The sequence below is a fragment of the Mastomys coucha genome, unplaced genomic scaffold (genome assembly GCF_008632895.1).
Source record: "Mastomys coucha isolate ucsf_1 unplaced genomic scaffold, UCSF_Mcou_1 pScaffold6, whole genome shotgun sequence".
NCBI lineage: Eukaryota > Metazoa > Chordata > Mammalia > Rodentia > Muridae > Mastomys > Mastomys coucha.
The window spans coordinates 53,726,207-53,746,226 of record NW_022196912.1 but is presented as its reverse complement, the minus strand read 5'-3'; the positions used below and the strand labels follow the sequence as shown (position 1 = coordinate 53,746,226).

General features: G+C 34.8%; 1 protein-coding gene across 6 annotated transcripts in view; it reads right to left on the bottom strand.

The window, feature by feature from the left end:
- The window catches only part of Dgkb (diacylglycerol kinase beta), a 716,847-nt gene that overhangs the window by 491,246 nt on the left and 205,581 nt on the right, over window positions 1–20,020 (bottom strand). For all 6 annotated transcript variants that reach the window (XM_031355722.1, XM_031355727.1, XM_031355725.1 and 3 more), the window contains 4 exons: window positions 12,921–13,061; window positions 7,546–7,595; window positions 4,462–4,536; window positions 1,326–1,445 (listed from right to left, as the gene is read on the bottom strand). In XM_031355722.1, coding sequence (XP_031211582.1) covers window positions 1,326–1,445; window positions 4,462–4,536; window positions 7,546–7,595; window positions 12,921–13,061 — 386 coding nt within the window. The remainder of the gene's footprint in view (window positions 1–1,325; window positions 1,446–4,461; window positions 4,537–7,545; window positions 7,596–12,920; window positions 13,062–20,020) is intronic.

Genomic DNA, 20,020 nt, shown 5'->3' with positions numbered 1-20,020 from the left:
TAACTGCTCCGACATTAAAAATAGAGATTATCATCTAATCATACTAAAATGAAGTATCCTATTTCTTTAAATACCCTGATTTAGATTTGCATAGTTCTATAGTTTTAAAATGCTATGGTTTATTAATTTTCCCAAGCATTTCTATAAAATAACATTGAAGAATACATTGTCAAAACATTTTTGCCTTAAAATACAAATAACAAAATCTCCCTTTCAGTGGGTTCCTTTCCTTCAGACTAACAATGTCCTTCCTTCTGCTCAGTTTTATTTTAGTGAAGCTAGGCATGGAACTTGTAGTCTAAGACATGCTAGGCAGGTACTGACCCACTGTGAGACAACATCTGCTTCAGACAACCAAACATCTCACACATATCTCCCAGCTTCCTTCCCTTTCTTATATGATCCACTTCTTCTACTTAGAATATACAAATTTCAACTTAGAAATTGTGAGGCTAGTTTCTAGAAGACAGTATGTTTGCAATATCCTTACATAAATCACCCAGCAGCTGCACTTTCCCTCTGTAAACCTCAAACATTACCACCTTCTTGTTCTCCTTTTGTTCCTTCCTTCCTAGTCTGCTGACATTATGACTTCTTCATAATGCTTATAAACAATTATGGGATGTATGACAAGTTATCCTAGAAGCTCAGAGATAACGTATAGCATAGAAAGTTGAAAGCTTACTGACTCGTTTATTTTCAAGGTGAATGAATACGTTAGTTCCTTGGTGTGTGTTTTTCATTTTTCCTTTTTTTATACCTTTCTGTGACTTTTGCCTTTTTTGACAATACAGGAAGCAAGGCCTGGATCTCCATACTTACCAGACAAGCTTTACCATCGAGCTAATTCCTGAGCCCTCAAAATGAACAAATAGGTATAAAAACAGAATGGTGAATGACACCGTTTATGTTTAATATTTTATTCGATTGTTTTAAGGATATTTCCCATGTGTGTTTCAATTTTTCTCCCTTTGACCATGCCTGAAATCCTATTGGTCTTCTGAAGAACAAGATAAGAAAGACAGCAAAAGAACTGGGAAATCAAGAAGAATATTAGACGAATGCTAATCTCCTTAATCCGGTTTATGTATTCCTAAAGCTGCAGCCACTTCCAATCCCTAATTATATTGGCCTGTTCTGCCCCACAGTGACAGCATAGTTCACATCTGTTTGTGCTTCACAAAATTGCACCATGGGATTATTAGAAGTTGAGAAAGTTGTTACAGACTCAATGGTAGAGAATGATCTGGACAACTGATCACCAAATGTTGCCAAAGAGCATCCTACTGATCTAGTCGCTCTCCCTCCTCATTGCAAAGGCTTACATTTTCCAAGCCCAGCAGGACTAGAAGTGGGATAGTTGTCATTCCCCCTTGAATCCACTCCTCTAGAGACACTGTGCCATCCCTGTCATAGTCAATTTCTTCCATCATTTCATGAAGGATCTGGAAAAGGAAATCAAAGAAATAGTCAATGAACTGATTTTTAAAATCCTTATAATCCAACAAAACATTTTCTCCAACTCGTTATACCACACTGTGATTAGAAACTGAGAGAGGAGGAAAATGTCTTTAAGTAAGTCTATTAGTCCTGTACTCCAGAGCCTGGCTTTCTATGCTGATCAATTTTAAGAAATAGGTTCCCAACTTTTAAACAGCTCCCAAGGAAAAGCAGCAAAGAAAAAGTTAACGGGCACTTTAAATTTAAAGGTAAAAGTAGTTTCTAATTACTTCTTCAAGATTGCCTTTTAAGTTCATATATATGCCAGAAAGTGTCTGGAAAAATTAACATCAGGGTAAAGAGCTCAAATAACTCTTTGCCATGTAGTAATGAGTGAGGGAATTAAGATCCTTTTAATTGCCTATAACAATTTAACAGAGCCCAAACTTAATGGCCTGATCGTATTTGATTGGTCTTCTCTGAAGGTGGTTTGCAAGTAATGTTCAACAATGTGTGATTGTGTTAAAGTTGCTTTTTTATAGTGTGGTGATAATGTGGATTCTTATTTCAAAGGGTTGTAAGGATGTAATGAGACAATGTATTATAAGTTATATACTCCTGGCCTATATAGGAATGACATATAATATAACATAATATAATATAATATATAATATAATATAATACATAGAAAGGTCAATAAACTTCCCTTCTAGTTAAATCAGGAAGGTAAATATGATAGAAACAACAAAGGAGAAAGAACACATTGTCTTTAAACAATAAGGACATTTTAATCAGTTTAGAAAATATATTTAAGCAGCAAGAGAATAGAGATATGAAAAGATGCTATAAATGTTTTCTTTGAATTGGAAGTGTACATTGCATTTTCCTAGTTCTCTGCTTGGTGTCTTTTGGCAGATAGTTTTTCTTCATAGCAACACAAGGATCTATTGAACAGAGAATACAACACATCAACATCATTATTTCATTATTCCCAAAATGAAGTATTTAGAATTTGACAAAAGGGCAAAAGACCTGACTAAAGTGTTACACATCTTGGAGCCTTGTCAGTGAATTAGTGGAATGGACAAATAAGAAAATGAGCTTGCTTCTTAGTTTCTGAGGACAGACTAGATTATAACAGTAAGATTCTATCAAAGCAAAGAACAAGGAAAGAACAGGCATGGTGAAACAAACCCTATGCTTGTTTTCTGGCTTTGTAATGCAGGGTCTCTCTGATTAGCTCAGGTTGGCTGAAGGATGAAACTTCTTTAGCACCAGAGTGATGGGACTGCAAGTGGGTACCACCATATTGAGCCTCATGCTTTAATTTGTATGCTTAACAAATGCTCTGTTAGAGTTTGGATTCAATAGCAAAGTATCTTTCCAAGGACATGTTGGTTTTCCTATTCATTTCTACCAACCTCAAGTGTTCACTTTTCTCTATTTGTGCATAACCAAAAAGCATCACTAATTGTTAAAAGGAAAAGAGCTGTTGAGGTTGTAGGCTAGATAACATAGTGATCTATGACAGCAAACACCTTGCCCATAGTAACCTTGTTTTTCTATTTGGACTGTCCAGATGGGAGGCCAGCATATCGGAGTGCCTGGGACAAATGATGTCATGGTTGTTATTTGCAATCTCGAGTAGATAACCATCATAATCAACTGACCAAACAAAAACTGCTGCTTCCTTTGGAGCAGTTCTATCTTACTTTGGTGCAACACTGGGCACCACATACTATTTTCTGAGAAGTTTGGTTGTCTCCTTCTGCTATGAAAACTGATTGACAGGAAACAAGGCCTCCTTCACTGATTGCCATGAGAATGAGCAGATGTCCCTGGCAGATGAACAATTGTCACCGACAGGGTTGGAAAACACTATTTTAATTTTTTTTCTGATGATAAGGAGTAAACAGAGCTTCTAGCAAATTGCACGATTTCAGTAGAATATTAAGATGAGTTCTTCCATAAATTATAAACACAGTTGCCAATTCCTAGAATCTCTTAAGCAAAACTGCTAGTGACAGGTGTCACTTGTGAGCACAGCAGGCAAACTTCCACAACAGTGCAAACGAAACTAAAATACCATTGAAATAGAACTGGAAGAAGTCTTAATCGGGTTAAGAATGGCTTCGTCATTTTGCAGAGGATCAGGCTTGACCAACCTTTGATTTGAGACAAAAGGGGTAGGAAGACCGAGCTCTCACCTCAGAGTCCTGATTTTATCTTGGTAGATGCTATCTAAATGTGATGCTAATTTACAAATATGCTCAAATTCATTTGGCACGCAGACCTTTAAATAAAACGGAATTGCTTTCTTCATAAACACTTCATAAACTTAATTGGCTTCAAAAATAAAACAACTGTCTCCTATCAATTTTATCCAGAATATTATTTATATATAATGTTAAATTGCCTAAAAAGAAATGTTTCAATACATTTTAATGATGCTGCAATTTTGGATAAATTCATACATAATAAGGCATCTTTATTTTCTTAGAAACATGTTTTTTTTTAAAAAAAAAACACTGGTTCCTTAAACAAGTTGGCTAAAATTTCCTGGCTGTGGTTGGAACTAGCTGTAGAGCTTTGAGCATGAAATTTCAACATATTTGGGTCTTAATTCAACCATCTAAAGAATAAATAAATTAAAAATTAAACAGTATCCCAGGAGTTACAGGCACTAAGTGGTCCATGAACAGATACAGTGCAATGCACCCTGGATACAAATACACCAGCAGCTTCAATAGCATAGAATGAACTTAGCAGTGTCAAGCAGCAGCATCCACTTACCCTCATGTTGTAACCTCACTAGTCAAAGTATAACACTAGGAAGAAAGCCAAGGTCAAAACACCACATGAACCTTATCATCCCGTTCAGAATCAACTTAACCTCTGGTTAGCCATAAAAACTGAATCAAAAAATTAAAAACAAATCATTACATTTAGCGCCTCCCCCCCCCAAAAAAAGAAAGAGGCAATCCATAAGTTAATCAAAAGTCCCCTCATACACATGCCTACCGGATTAAGTTCAGTAACATCCCATTCAAGGTACTCTGCAACATGCATCATCTGACCGATGATATTTTCTAATTCCTGGAATAGGTGGGAGGGAGAATGGAGGGTGGGAGTGGGTATGGGAGGGATAGAGAGAGAGAAAAGGATTTGTTAGTCAAGGATTTTAGAACATTGTTTTTCAGTGTGTACAAGAGATTATTAAATGGTGATGTGATCAATTTTCTAAAAGCATAAACATACCTAGAAATTAGTGGAGATATTTTTAGCAGCATAGAAAAGAGTATCTATACATAAATGTTATTAACTATCATAGATCCTTGTAATTGATGTACATGAAAGTGTAACCTAACTAAAAAAAAATCAGCCATGCCCTTTGCTGAAAACCTTGACCAGGAGAGGGCGCCACCACACCAGGCACAGCTTTCTTCTAGCCATGCCTTTTTGAAAGCACACATGTACAGGAAGCAATTTTTTTTTCAAGAAACCAAATGCCCTAGGGGGTGGAAGGAAGCCCGGGCAGACAACTGAGAGGTTTGTTTTTACTTCCATTCACTGAGAACATATATTGACTGTGTAGCCACTTCTCTGGATACTTTACTAGAAAGGTATTTGGACGTCAAGGTTCGGAGGATAAGCATATATGGAGTTTATTTACTGAGACATTCAAATATTAATTGAAGGTTTCACAGTCTCCTAATCTCAACTCTTTGAAGAAGTTCTAGTAAATACATATGACTTGATTAAATGCATCTTAATTTTATAAAATGTAAAAATATAAAACTTAGTTGTCATCATCTATCTCCAGAAAATAAATATTTCTTTATATTTTTTAATTTATAACATATAAATCATATTTTTAAACAGTACTTAGCATAACTAAAAAATGTGTGAGGTTTGAACTGTTGCCACAGAAAATACAATATAAGTAAACTTATTAGTAACAGATTAACTTCAATGCCTGCTAACAACTCAGTGGCAATAGCTAACCTCTCATCCATTCACCTTTGCTCAATAATTTGGAGAAGTTAGACCTTTTGAATAGAAGGAATAGAACTCTTAGTTCATGGACTGTGTCACAGGCACATAATCTAGATAAATTATTTAGCCTTTCTTAGTCTCTTCACAGGTAAAATGGACATCCTAACCTGACCAAATTCATGATTACTACAAAGATCTACAAAGATAGCATGCATTATTACATGAAATACAAGTTTCATGTCACCATTTTGGAAACAATCAATAAACATTACTAAGTTGGGTAAGACACAGTCATCATTGAAGTCAATGTTAGTTTTTCTGTTTTGCTTCTAAAAGTAGAACTGTTACATCTTTAAAACAGCAATGTAAATTATTTTAGAAGACAAAATTTGAAACATGTTGAACGAAATATACTGAAGTTAGTAGATGGTGTCAGAAAAAAAATCCATGTGGATTTAAAAAAAAAGAAAGAAAATACAAATACAAAAATCATGAATAAATCCACTTTTTCTCAAGTCAGTGTTTGATATTTGGGCATCTCATTATAACTGCTTGCAACAATTAATTTACCCATATTCCCTTAGAAATGGCCAGAATCCAAGAGTGAGAGAGAGAAATCAAAAGCACTTAACTGAATTTACAAATCAGCTGCTAACCCATGGCTAGAAACCTAGTTAGGACATATCATTATAATTTAAAATGAAAAAGAAACATTCTGCTCACAAAACAAATCTGCATTAGATATGTTAGAATGTAACTTGCATCACTGTAGACATGAATGACCATGGGAAAATGAGTAAATTCACCCTGGGTTTCAGTATTCCTAAATGAAGATCCATACACAGAGAAGGTGGCTAACAAGGGAACCCTGAGGTTTGAATCTCAGAAGTAGGTGCATCACAACACAACTCACTGTAGTGCTTGCTTCCTGAATTAGGGATTAAGCATTTTCCTTCTTTCTGGAGAATTCACGCAAGAATTATTCTACACAGTTCTACAAAAAGACATGACTAGCTTCCCTAATGCCCTTGTCAAAGTCTATATGGCAAGATGGATTAGCAGGTGAAGGGCTTCTGCCACCAAGCTTGATCACCTGAACTTGAACCTGTGAACACAGTGGAAGATCTAAGCCCTGCAAGTTGTCTCGTGAACTTTGCATACTCACAGTAGTATCAAAGCATGGTTGTACATGAACATATATGCGAATAAATTTTTAAGAAAACCTTAGCTCTATTTGAGTTACAGTTCAACTCTATTTGAGTTGAAAGACCCTCTGCTAACCTGCATCGTCAGCTTATGTGCATTTCCCTTACTGTTAAATATATTGTAAAAGTTAGGAGTGAGTGTTTGTTGCACCAAGTTTCTCTAAGTTCAATCCTCAGCACCCCAACAAAGACATGAAATTTGATGTATACACATACTTGGAAATGCCTGCATCAAATCTGACATTAATATTCATATTATTATTTGTACTTTTTCTGAAGATGCAAAATATATTAGCATCAAATATAGAATAGTTAATTGAATACAACATGCAGTACTGATGTTTGTCCTGGGTATCTCATTTCTACTTCTCTGAAAACTGTCATTGATTCCCACACATTATAAACAAAATAAACATTTAATTACACATTCCATGTTATCATTCAGATATACAATTTTCTTTTCATCATCTTCTCTCCTTTAAGTTATAGGAAAATTAGAGATGTTAAAGAAATTTCTCACATCAAACCTTTAAGTACATTTTCCTTTCTTTACTGCATTCATGAGTACTTCAGGAAGAGGAAATGAAAAATAAATCAATGTCCTAACTCCTTTAGGTGCTTTATGTATACTTAATATTTTTTAAAGGCAAATCTTACTAATAATTTTTCTGCTTCTCTAGATTGTGTTTTATGTCCCTGTTTTCTTTACAAGTTGGGATTTTTTTTTCAAAACCATTGCATAGAATGCTCACAATTCTGTCTCTTCAGTATACGAAAATGCTGTGTGAGTGCATTTAAGTTCTATGGAGAATGCCTTTTGGGATGATAACTATAAGTTCATAGTTGCTTCTTTCAAAGGAAACTATTTTACGATTTTCAGAGAAGGTCTGAAAGAAAGACTTACTGAGCTGTCCAGGAGGCCATTCCCATCAGTGTCATAAAGGCGAAACATAACTAGAATAAAAGAGACAGACAAAAAGGAGTTTAGAGATGAGAAAGGTCATGTTGCTTTAAGGTAGTTTTTTTTATAATTTAGTTTCTACTGAAGAGAAATCTAACAACTCAAATGCTAAACACCTTTAAAGTAAAAAAAAAAAAATTAAAAAGCCAAACTCAAAAGGAATTAATTGGTTAAAAATAACCCTGGATCTCAGATATTTAGTTTATAGATTTTGTTCCTCTTTAGAGAAAATTAAATAGCATTATTTGCTTAGATTTGATTTTTTTGATTCTTAGCCGTGAATTTAAATGTGGAGAAGATGAAATATTCAGGATCTGGATATTAAAGGACAGAGTGGAGGTAGAAAAACAATCAATAGTGAATTTCATAAATCTAAAATTTAAACTCCATGGGATTGTTTTCTTATCCCAAACATGAGAGTGTTCTCCTTGCTGTCAGATCACATTTGCAGTGGCAGTCAAGTGGAAGGGATACACAGGTGCATACCAGAAGCTAGAGCCCTGTACATAAACACAAGCCTGTATTACAACTCATCCCAAACAATGTGAGAAAGGAAGCAGGAGTTTATAATAAAAGCATACAGTATTTTTTTATATTTTGGTTTTGGGTTGGATCTCTAGCCGGGCTTCACTAGGCACTCCGTCTTTAAACTAATCGAATAAGGACTTTCAGAACACAGACTCTTTTAGTGAGCTAAAAAAGCAGACATCCAAGGCCTACAGTCTCTCTTGTATAATCCACAGGCCTCAAGGAGATCATGGCAGAAGCTGCAGGTGTCTTTTAAAGGTAAACACAGGAGAATGACACAGCTGTAAAAACAGAAGAGTGGAAGTGAGGGTTAATGTTGATTTTGTATAATTTCCTGGAGGGTCTTATGTCTGAGGTCTGTATGTTTGCAGAGGTGTTGGCAACTCGGATCACTGTAATTATTCTTTCACTTAATGGTTATAGAACTCTACTAAGACATGATTATGTGTACAAGATACAAAATTAGTCCTTGTATCACTATAAATTTTCAAATATTATCAAGTTAACTATGGCTTTGTATTCCTTTGTAGTAGAAAAATCAAGCATTAAAGATATAAAACTGGAAAATGTAAATTTATTAAATTATGGCTAGCTAAAATTTTAAGATATTTAACCATGTTTTTAATCTCATATATATATATACAGTAAATGATAATAAAATGGTAAAAAGGAAAGAAAAAAAGCCTCCAAGTAGACAGTAAGCATCTCAAGGTTTTCTACTATAGCAGAAATACTAAAAATATTTCCACATGTGGAAAGAATACACAGACTACCAAGAAAATAGTCCAATACTAAGAACAAGGTGAAGCAAGAGATAAATCCAACTCTATTTCAGAAGTAGGGTCATGGTAACGTTGTTAGTCTCTATTGGAGATACTGCTTGCAAAATCAACTCAAATGGCTCAAACATCTAGGAGTTGTGTGACTACTGGCAGCTGAGTTCAAGGAGACCCAGTAAGAAAAGAAAAATTTCAAACTAGAAATAGGAATAGGTGCATAATTCCTCCTGGGTACAAATAGTAAAAGGTTCTGAAAAACTAGAGAGAATGATAATAACAAGATGAGAAATACATGACAGAGATGGAAAGAGAGAAGGGAGTTCAAAAGAAGAAAATAAATTCAAAATTGAAACAAGATAACTCTGCCTTCAAAGTGCAACATTAAAATAATGTCTCCAGAGAATGTACCACGTATCAAAAGGGGTAGAGGAAAGGTTATCAATTAAAGTGCAAAAGGTCACAAGTGCTCAAGTAAAATCTACAGTCAAGAATTGGAAAATTCACTTGATACAGAAAGAGAGAAATCAATCAACTAAGGGTGGGGCAGACATTAGCTCTGTGGAAAATAAGTTATTCAGCCTGATAAGCCATTGAAGGCTTTATCTTTTAATATCATCTTTCCAAACAATATTGGTGAAAGAACATTTTGAACCTTAAATATTAGAAAGACTTCTTTTTGTTAACATTTAAAAGTAGAATTGGGACTTGTGGAAAAGAAGGTCATTCAAAAAATCAGGTTTTAATTCTGAAACCATTATAGATTTATAGATGTGTCAGTGTCAAAATAAAATAAGACCAAATTCAGATTATTCCATCAATGTGATAAGTTTCAAAGGTGGAGACCTATGATGCAGATTTGAGCTAGCTTAGCCCACTTTTTTTCTATTTTTATAACCATGTCATTTTACCTTTCATAGAGACAGTTATGTGCCCACACTTGAATTTAACTAAAAGGTCAGAATTGAGGCAGGTTATGTAAGATGAGACAGTTTCTATTTTTCTAAAACTTTCTCTCTTTCAATTTTTTTGAAAAAGGCTGTCTATGTTTGTTGCTACATATATTACAATACAAATTATACAGTCTTTGCACTTTTCTAGAAATTATTAGCCAGAACAAAGTAGATATATTAATGATATTTAATTTGGAAACTTTTTAATCCTCAAATTTTCAGTTGCCTGCTTTTTAATAATTAATATTAAATTTTAAAGATAAGAGCTAAAAATTGAGTGCCTAGAAATCTTTTAATTTAATCTAATAGAAACTATTCTCATTCTCTTCAAATTCCCATAAGAAAAAAAAAAACCAATGAAAAGTATAAATAGCAGCTTTTCCAAATAGAAAACAATCATGCAGTAGCTAAGACGTCGTGGACCTTTGAGAAGTAAGGAGGATTGGTGACTTTAATCAATTTTATTCATAATCTATAAGAAATATACCAGATGAATGGCTGTTCAGAACTTCTCAGGTTAAGGTAGTGACAACATGGTGGTTCTTAATGACAAGTATCCACTTCTCAATTGCTTTTCTGTTGATTTCTCATTATTTCAAGGCATAAGGGTCAACATAAGATGCCCTAATAGGATGCCCTAATAGGAAATAGAAAGAATATTCATAGTTTGAGATGGATCTCAATCAGTAGTGGGCTAGGTCAAAAACTGGGAAGGAAGGGCAGAGTGAATATGCAGGACAGATGTCAGTACAGGATGAATGTGGCTGAGTGTCTGGTGATGGGACTAGGCCAGCAACAAGGTAGCTACCAGGGAAGGGAAAGGAATCAGGAAAGGGAAAGGAATCCTCTTACAATCCCAACAAAGATGTGCAGTTTCCAGGTGAACAGCGCAGGTGTTTACAAAGAAATAAAGCCTGGTTTAAGGAAAGGCCGGTGAAGAAATGGTTTGCGTTCCAGTATCTCTGTTTGTGTCTTCATAATCGGGTAGGCACTGAGCCAATTCTTACACAAAACACTCACAAAAAAAAAAAAAAAGACTGAAGGTGACATTGGACAAAGATAGGAAAGAAACAATTATCAGAATCGTCATCATGGTAGACTACACTTTCCTTTAGTGAATGTTGCAAACAAGGTAGTCACTCTTTCTAACCACGGACAGAAAAGGATCAGAAATACCAATGCCAAGGAAAGCAGTCTGTTCAGGTAGTGAACGGTGATGAGATGTCAATGTAGACATGTAGACACGTCATGTAGATCGCATGCTCGAAATGGGGCTCTGGGGAAAAAGAGCAGTAGTGTCTCATGTCCATTTTTTTTTTTTTTTAATTCGCCAATTATCAGGTATCATCACATCGAGGGGCATCCAGTAACCTAGGTGTACAGGTCTGGCAAGTAATTCTAGTAGATGACTATTTTGTTTAGCTACCTCAAAGGAAGGCCCCAATTCAGTTCTCTCTCTCACTAGGAATTATTTTAGGTTCCTCATAGCGTCCACTTCTGCTCCTTCTAATCACCATTTCCTCTTTTTAGTTCTCATACAGCTTCTGTTTAATATGGCATAACCCTCTTGAAAGTAACGATGTAGTTCATCAGACACTATTAATGTACATCTTACCAAGATTAAGCCTAGAAGCTGAAAATGTAAAAGAATGTTGGGAGTTTGTAAGGGTGCACATGAGAACAAGTTGAAAAACACAAATTCTCGAGAGACTGATTGATAAGTGGATTTGATTCATTGCTGTAGGAAAATATCAAGTGTTTCAAAAGAAAAAGTAAAGACACAAAATTCCTGAATAATTTTCTGTTCAGTCAGAGTGATGGCCACCAAATCAGGGGGTCACCATCATCACAAACAGCAATGGCAACACCTGAGAAAACTTTCTCTTTGGCCATCACTTCAAGAGAAATTCACTATTTACTTTGGAATGAGAGAAATCTCTACACATTCTTAGGAATACAAAATAAATCCTGAAATGCAAATACTCAATGTTTATGAATAATAAATACATATTTAAAGAATAATATTCATATGGTTTATTCATAACCTAAGCTGGTGTAACTCCTAAGTAATCGTTGTAAATTCTTTCCTTGTGAGTAGTATTATCAAAGAGTTACAATTAAATTTAACTAAAACATTTTGTAATGACAATTCTAATAACTTACAGTAATTTTAATCTTATTAAGCAATATGGAAGTTTGGTTTTATTATCTTTAGTATAATTTTGGTAGTAAAATTTTAATTCATTTTAATCTTTACTATAATCTGATTAATTTAGTTGCTGAATATACAGCACCTGCTGTGGTTATAATGAGTTTTACAGTTAGCCATTTGAAGAGTTGCGATGTGTATATGTGACCACCAGGGGGAGCTCAGTCACTGCAGTTAACTATTAAAGAGCATTAAATAGATGCTTAGAAATTTCCTACCTGTAGTATTGCAAAGAAACTAAGATATTACTTGATTATTAATAGTATGCAGAAGCAAGTCTTATATATCGGGTATGTGGGAAATTGTACTGTCAAAGAAAGTGTTAACATGATGGCGAAAGGAGGTTACCATGGAGCAGAGTGTAAATTGTGTGTGTTGGTTTTGGGATGTGTGCATGTGGGGTGTGTGAACTTATGCACACGAGAGGGGAGAGATTATTTTTTTCACTTCCTGCTTGGAAGATTTGGAAAGTCTTCCTCCGAAAGGGGAATAAATGCTCTGTCAAACATTTCAAAGTTTCCAATTACTTCTTGTTAACTCATAGAACTTTAAAACATTTAGAGGAGCCATTTGATAGACAGATAAATATAGTTAGAATTTCACATCATGCTAACCAACATTTCTTAATAAAATATATGTATATAACTGGGATGCAATTTTAGTTAAATTTAAACAACATTTTTATTGTTTGATTCTGACAAAAGTGGGTTTTTGGTTTTTGATTTTTGTGTGTGTGGTTTTTTTTTTATTTTTAAGCAAGCTAATTTAAATGGACAAACAATTTAGGCAAGTATAATTACATCAGTACACAATCAGTCTCCCCTCTGAGTAAACAGCATTACCAATACATACACTCAAGCTTATCCTCTGGTCTTCCTCTTTCAAGAAGAGACAGGTAACAGACGATATCCTTGAGGTGAATCACTTCTGGGGAGCACATATTTGCTGGAGAAGAACGTGGAGGGGTGATGGCACCCTTATTCATCCTCAGGCCTGGAAAATATATTTATATTGATATATTTAAATATTCTAAAATATGCTCTCAAGTATGAAATGACCAAAAGAAATAGCACTAGATATTGTGAATACATGTGTGTGTGTGTGTGTCTGTGCATGTATATGTCTTGTGTGTGTGTTTATTAAGTATAAGATAATCAAATGCACTAGACACCAATATTTTAAGTTTCTATCTATGCTGTGAATGGTGCAAACAGAAAGGCTATTTCCAGGGCCTGTTGGCAGGAGCTGAGCAGTCTACCATTGAAGAACGTGAGAGTCAGCTTAGCATTCCTGGTGTAAAGAGATATCATACAAGGAACCCACTGGTAATCTTCCTTTCTTTGTATTAGTAAGTGACAAATAAAAGTTAACTTGCTAGTAGCAAAATTGTCCTTTCATAAAAACTGAAAAAGCAATGTGAGTCTGTCATATTATAATTAACATATCAGGTTTAAGTAATCATTCAAAAAATAGGTATTTTTGTCAAGTATTTGCCAGCACCACAAATAAGAATCCCACCTGCCAACAAACTATCCATGAGTATGAATAAGCAGAATATAAAGAGAAAACAGAATCAGCATGATTGGTACTTTGTCAAAAGGCAGAGCATAAGATTGTGCGATTTCAATATGATCTTCTCTTGATGTATATAGTTGAAGGTCAGCCCAATGAATTATAAGCCAGACAGATCTAAACATTGAGACTTACTACTTAAAAAAAAAAGTCTTCATATTACTTTCAAAACATTTAAAAAATGCTACATCTTATTTATTTATTTATTTATTTATTTATTTATTTATATCATGTATATCTGTGTGTGTAGACACATGTGCATTTTATGGCACACATAAAGAGATCACAGAATCATTTTGGTTGTTGCTTTCAATTTTCTGTCCTGTAGGTCCAGGTTTGGAACTCAGATCAAAGTTCCTTTAGTTGTTCGGCCATCTCACTACCCTTTGGTTCCAGGAATCTTATGAATTGTCCTGTTCTAGGATCATTGTAGAGAAATAAAATATTTGTTCACAATAATCACAGTGGTCACAGTGTGCTGATGATAATATACCAGGACCTTCTTCATTCAGAAGATACATCACACAGAGAATCCTTTAAAACCAAATCATGAGCGTCTGAAAAGTCCTGACATAAACGTCAGGGGTGACTAGTGGACTGAATGTCTCATGGATTCTTAGTCTAACAGCAGCTAAGGAAGAATAATTTGAACAAATGCACTTTGACTAGCTGCTCTTTTTTGGCATGAATCTCCCTGAGAAATCTGTTTGCAACTCTGACTTTTTTCTGTACTTTTTATCTCATCTGGCTATCTCGATATTCTCAAATATCAATTGTAAGGCTTTATAAAGAGTCTTCAATGTTTATCCTTGTTGATGTTGTCTCTAATAATAAGTCTCATTTAGAGTGTTTCTAATACCATGCTAGAAGCACTAACAGGTCCGTTCACACATCATTTCGCTTAATGTTCACGTTAACCTTGTGAGGTCGACTAAATTATCCTCATTTGACAGAAGAGAATTAGCTCATGAATATGGCTGTCTCCAAGTTTCACTGGCAGCAATACAAGGCTTGTCTTCCCCATTCAACCTTGTGAACCTAGGCAATATTTTCCTTTATAGACACGATTGAAAATAAGGAACCTAGACACACACCTTAACTTAGACACACACAAGTACAATTTGTGGCTCTTTTAGCAACACAAATATTTTCTATGATAAATTACATTGGTTCTATTATTTCTCATTTCATTCTTAATATTTTCTCAGGGTAATGTCCACCTGAATCTACTGCAGAAAGTCCCACGTGTGGGACCATCTTTACCTCCTCACTCCCCTCTTATCATGGCGTGTCATTACATGCAAACTTTTACTTTCATTCACAGTTGTCAGCAAGATCTACATTTCTAAATTGATTTTCTTCATAATGCAAGGAACACTACATACACAAGACAAACTAATAGTTCTTTTTACTTCAAAGGAAGGAAAAATCCAAGATAATTCTGAGATGTAAATAGTTTCCAAATAATTATAACTGGTCAACTAAAGCTTAACCAGCTGCAGAAATCATGGCTTCTAACTTGTGATAGAAGGCCTTGTGGTGTTGGCCCTTGAAGTGGCCATAATTCCAGATTTGGAGCACAAAACAGTAAATTATAGTCATAAACTATGACGTGAGTCCTCCAGCTGGGGACCTAACCCTTCTCCCAAATGCTCAGCCCAGGGTCCTGAAAATACGTAATCCACTCAACTCTTTAACACAAAATCTTGAACTAGGACAAGGGAGAAAGGAAGGAACAGTGTCTATTTTGCTTGAAAGAAAGTTAAATTGTACATTTTTCTTCAAGAGTTAAGGTCTCTGTCTATCTATTTTCACAATAGGATTTTAGTGGTAAAATCTGGAGACTATGAGGGCCACACAATTTCCTTTTTGTTTCAGCTTGCAGTGTATATTGTGGGAAAGTCTATAAACATACAAATTTCCAGTCACAATACTTTCTGGGCAAATATCAGTTTTGTCATGAATATAAAATTTATGTCCCATGTAATTCCCCTATTTAAAATGTGCAGCTCAATGGCTTTTAGCCTGTGCATAAGCTTGGGCAAGCATTGCCACCATAAACATTAGATTTTCACCACTGTCTAAACACTTGCATTCTCTAGCAGCTACTCTGTCTCCCTCTACTCAGTATCAGACAGCGAGTCATCTACTTTCAGTCTCCACAGACTTTTAGCATCACCTTTTGAATGAAAATGTTTTTATTGTGTTTGTTTGAATATAAGTAAATATGTCTGTCTTTATGCTGATAACATTTTGTAAATAAGAGCTTGAATGTACATTTGTCAAAATCATTTTTTTTAATGTTTTAAGTGAAAGAATATGGTCAGGCATGCAATCTGGACATTGGAAAACTAAGAAATGTTTCTAAAAGACAAAAGAGTAATTAAAATAAATTTGAGTGGTAAAATAGCTACTCTTTATAATTATTCACAGGATTTATCTGAGTAAAGTCAAACATATAAGACAATTTTGACAAAAAATTAAAATCTATATTTGGGAAGACTGTGTGTGTGTGTGTGTATGTGTGTATGTATGTGTATAATTTGAAAATATAATAGAGCAAGAAAGGCCTCAGTTTAAATCCTGTATACCTTCTTCATTATGCACAAGCCCTCACTATCAACATCTGTCTATAGTTGTCACATTTGGTGACAGTGGTGGCTAGTCTTGTATCAAATGGACATACAAAAAGAGAAAAATTTAATAAGAAACGTATCCATACAATTTAGCATTGAGTTTTTTTTTTAAATAGTGATTGATTGAGGGAAAGTAGCCCATTGTGGGTACTGTCATCCTTGGGCTGGTGGTTCAGGGTTCTATAGGAAAGCAGAATGAGCAAGCAACGGGAGCAGGCTAATAAGCAGCATCCCTCATGGCCTCTGCATCAGTGTCTGATTCCAGGTTCCTGCCCTGTTTAAGTTCTTGGAAAGGCCTCCTTAAGTGATGGATTACAGTGTGGAACTATAAGCCCAATAAACCCTTTGTTTGCCAACTTGCTTTTTGGTCATTGTGAATTAGCCCAGCAATAGAAACTGTGACCAACACAATGGACTACATGAACATTCTATTCCCCTGCCTCCATAATCTATTATAATCACTTCCACTATTTGTGTTGAAACTCAGCTCGAATCATTCAGTAGTTACATTTCTGAAAGATCTTATCTCACTCAATAACATGTGGTTTAGTTTCTTTCATGTCTTTTTATGAGTTAATTGTTTCTTTTTGCATTGAGTAACATTTTTTCAATCCATCACAGATTTAAATAAAATCGAGGTGATTAATCCAAGAAAATTATTAATTGAACAGTGTTATTCCTATTCCCAAGACCACTATATGACCATCATAGTCTTGCTTAGGAAATAAAAATTCCTGTCATATTTTGACTTTCTGAAAGCAGGCATTGTGCTTCAATCTTTCTTCACAGAGGGGTCATGTTTATAATTTAGATGTTAACCATGCTATCTTTCCTCCAATCTACATGGAGGAATCTCCTATCACTTATTTCTTTCTGTTTGTTAGAATTCTCTAAGGTCCTTTGAGGGTGTTACATTAACTATTCATGAACAGAGAAATGATACATGACAACAGAGCAGTGTGTCTGTGACCAGGAATTGTCAACTGTGTTAATAAGTGGAGTCCATCATGTCAGGAACCTCTGACAAAAACATTCAAATTCTAATTTCCATTAACAATGACTTTTATGTCTCCCAATAAATAGTATTTTTTTGAAAAAAAATTGAAAGTGAACAGGAAGTTCACATAAAACACACAGTTTCTTTTGCCTCAAGTGGTTGCATTTAGCTCTTAGTTCTGAAGATTATGTGAGTGATATCAATTTTCAGGTTCTCGAACTTGTTTTGATTTTATGACACTAAAAACTTTATAACTTAAAATACAGAAAGCTGAAGCAAGTACAAATACATAGTGTGTGTATAGTGTGGGCATGTTTATTTTAATACACAAAAAAGATACAAAAAAGAAAAGTAAAGTTATAACTATAGTGTGTTAATTTTATTAGGAATACATAATTTGAACTTCAAGAGTATTTTTCACCGATAATGTCATCATGTACATATATGTTTATATGTATATATTTATGAATATATTTGAAGAGCTGTAATTATAAAACACAACATTAGTAAACTTAAATGATACCTATCTTACATTCTTCAACAACATGATTTTCAGTGGGCTCTCACAGACACACTGACATTCCAGAAAAAACTTAAAGGCTCTGTCTTTGTATCTTGTTTCTATTGTCTCTTGCTGAGGATCAATCTCAGGTCCTCAAACATGTTAGTGAGCACTTACCCTTAATCACCATCTCAAAAGTGTGTGTGTGTGTGTGTGTGTGTATACATGTCTGAGCTAGCAATTGACATGAGCTGTCATTCTCAATCTTTCCCAGCATATTCGTCAAGAAACAAACTCTCAGTGCACCTGGAATTCACAGATTCAGCTAGACTGGCTAACAAGCAAGCTCCTAGGATCTTCCTGTAGTTGATTCTCCACACTGCAGTTACAGATAAACCAACATCTCTCACTTATGGGGTGGCTGTGGATCAAAATCCATGCTTGGAGGGCAAGTGCTTAAAGCCTGAGTCATCTCCTCAACCTCTCACGGTTCAGCGCTTAGGACATGAGTTTTGTTTGCTTTGTTTGATTTGCTTATTTTATGTGTTTTGTTGTTTCCTTTCATTTTGTTTGAAATAGGATACTATGTAGCCCAGTGTGACTATCTAGCTCGCTGGATTACTGAGGGTGACTATCTAGCATGCCGGATTACTAAAACTGGACTGGTCTTCCATTCTCTAACTCTAAAGTCATGAGTGAAATCACAAGTTTCACACAGCAGGTTCAGATAATGCATGAGATTTAATGCCCAGTAAATAAATGCATTTGCTTTAGTTTGCATTGTTTTCAAGCGATTCTATTTCAGATGACAGATGCGCCATTATTTTTATTCATTTCCTTCACCTTTTCAATGGAAATATGCATGACTACTTATGTTTCTAACTCTAGAAGGTAATATAACATTAGAAATTAAGGTTTTCTGTTTTTTAATCCTATTAGCATGCAGAAATTCATCAGTCTTACAAGGCAATTTATTGAAGAGTACAATATTCTATCTAATATTTACAATGATGATCGTGTTGATTGTCAGAAATAGGCAAAAAATAACATAAAACTTATGTATGATATAGTACTATGGTATTATTATTATTATCATTATTATTATTTATTATTATTATACTCAACCTCTTAAGCTGCAACATATACTTGTCCTAATATAATTTGTAGTTATTTTTGTTTTTTTGTGCTTAACAAAACCAGCAGCAAAAGGGGCACAATAATAAACAAATATAAAATGTGATTTTTCATAAGGTAGGAACAGAGAGAGGAATAGTACTCTGACTAAGACAAGACAAATCCTTCTGATTTAATCTGTATGCATATGGAAAAACAATACAAATTGTAGAATCTTAAGTAAGGAGCAGACAATAAGAAGAACAGGCTTGTTTGGATCAGAGCACAAAGATCACTTTGAAGGAGTGGTGTTAACATACCTCTGTTTTTTGGTTCCAATATTTTGGTAGAGAGGTAGTTTTGAACCCATGGTTTCTTTTGGTTGATGGGAAGGATGAAGGTCAGTGGGTAATTTCAATTCCTAGTCACAAAGTTGCATGGGAGTCAACTATCAAAGATATGGCGTCTAATTCTGAACTTTGGGTTCAATTCAGAAGTACTAAAACTAGATCCTTTTGTGCCAACACTATCTAGCTGTGCCTGCTGGCCTTTGGGAGATAGAAACTAGAAGACCAAGAGTTGAAGACAAATCTTAACAACACTGGAAGTTTGAGGGTAACACTGAGTCACACGAGACCCTGTCCCAAACTAAACACAATTAAACTCCTACAATGATAGAAATGTTCTAAATTTCTGTTCCTAAGTACATTACCATATACTACATAGTGATTTGGACCAGATATAATTTAGTAAGTGAAATGTAAATTCTACTTCAGTTAATTTAAATTTGAGTACCTACCAGTAGTCAATAGCTGTCATATAATTTATTGTTCCACACAGTATGGATGTGGAAGAAAGAGGATGACATCCATTGCTTTTCCAAAAATTATCTGTTGTGTATTTTGAGACAGAAACTCTCTCACTTAAATCTGGAGCTTGGAGATTCAGATACTGTTTGACTATCAAGCTCCAAGGATTTTTCGTCCATGACTTGTTAGTATACATAAATAACTGAAAGATGACTAAAACTGGTCACAGTGCCATACACTTGCAATATCACCACCTTATGACACAGAAGGTCATGAGTTCTAGGTTAGCTTGAGATAAAAAGTGAGTCCCTGACCGCAACCCC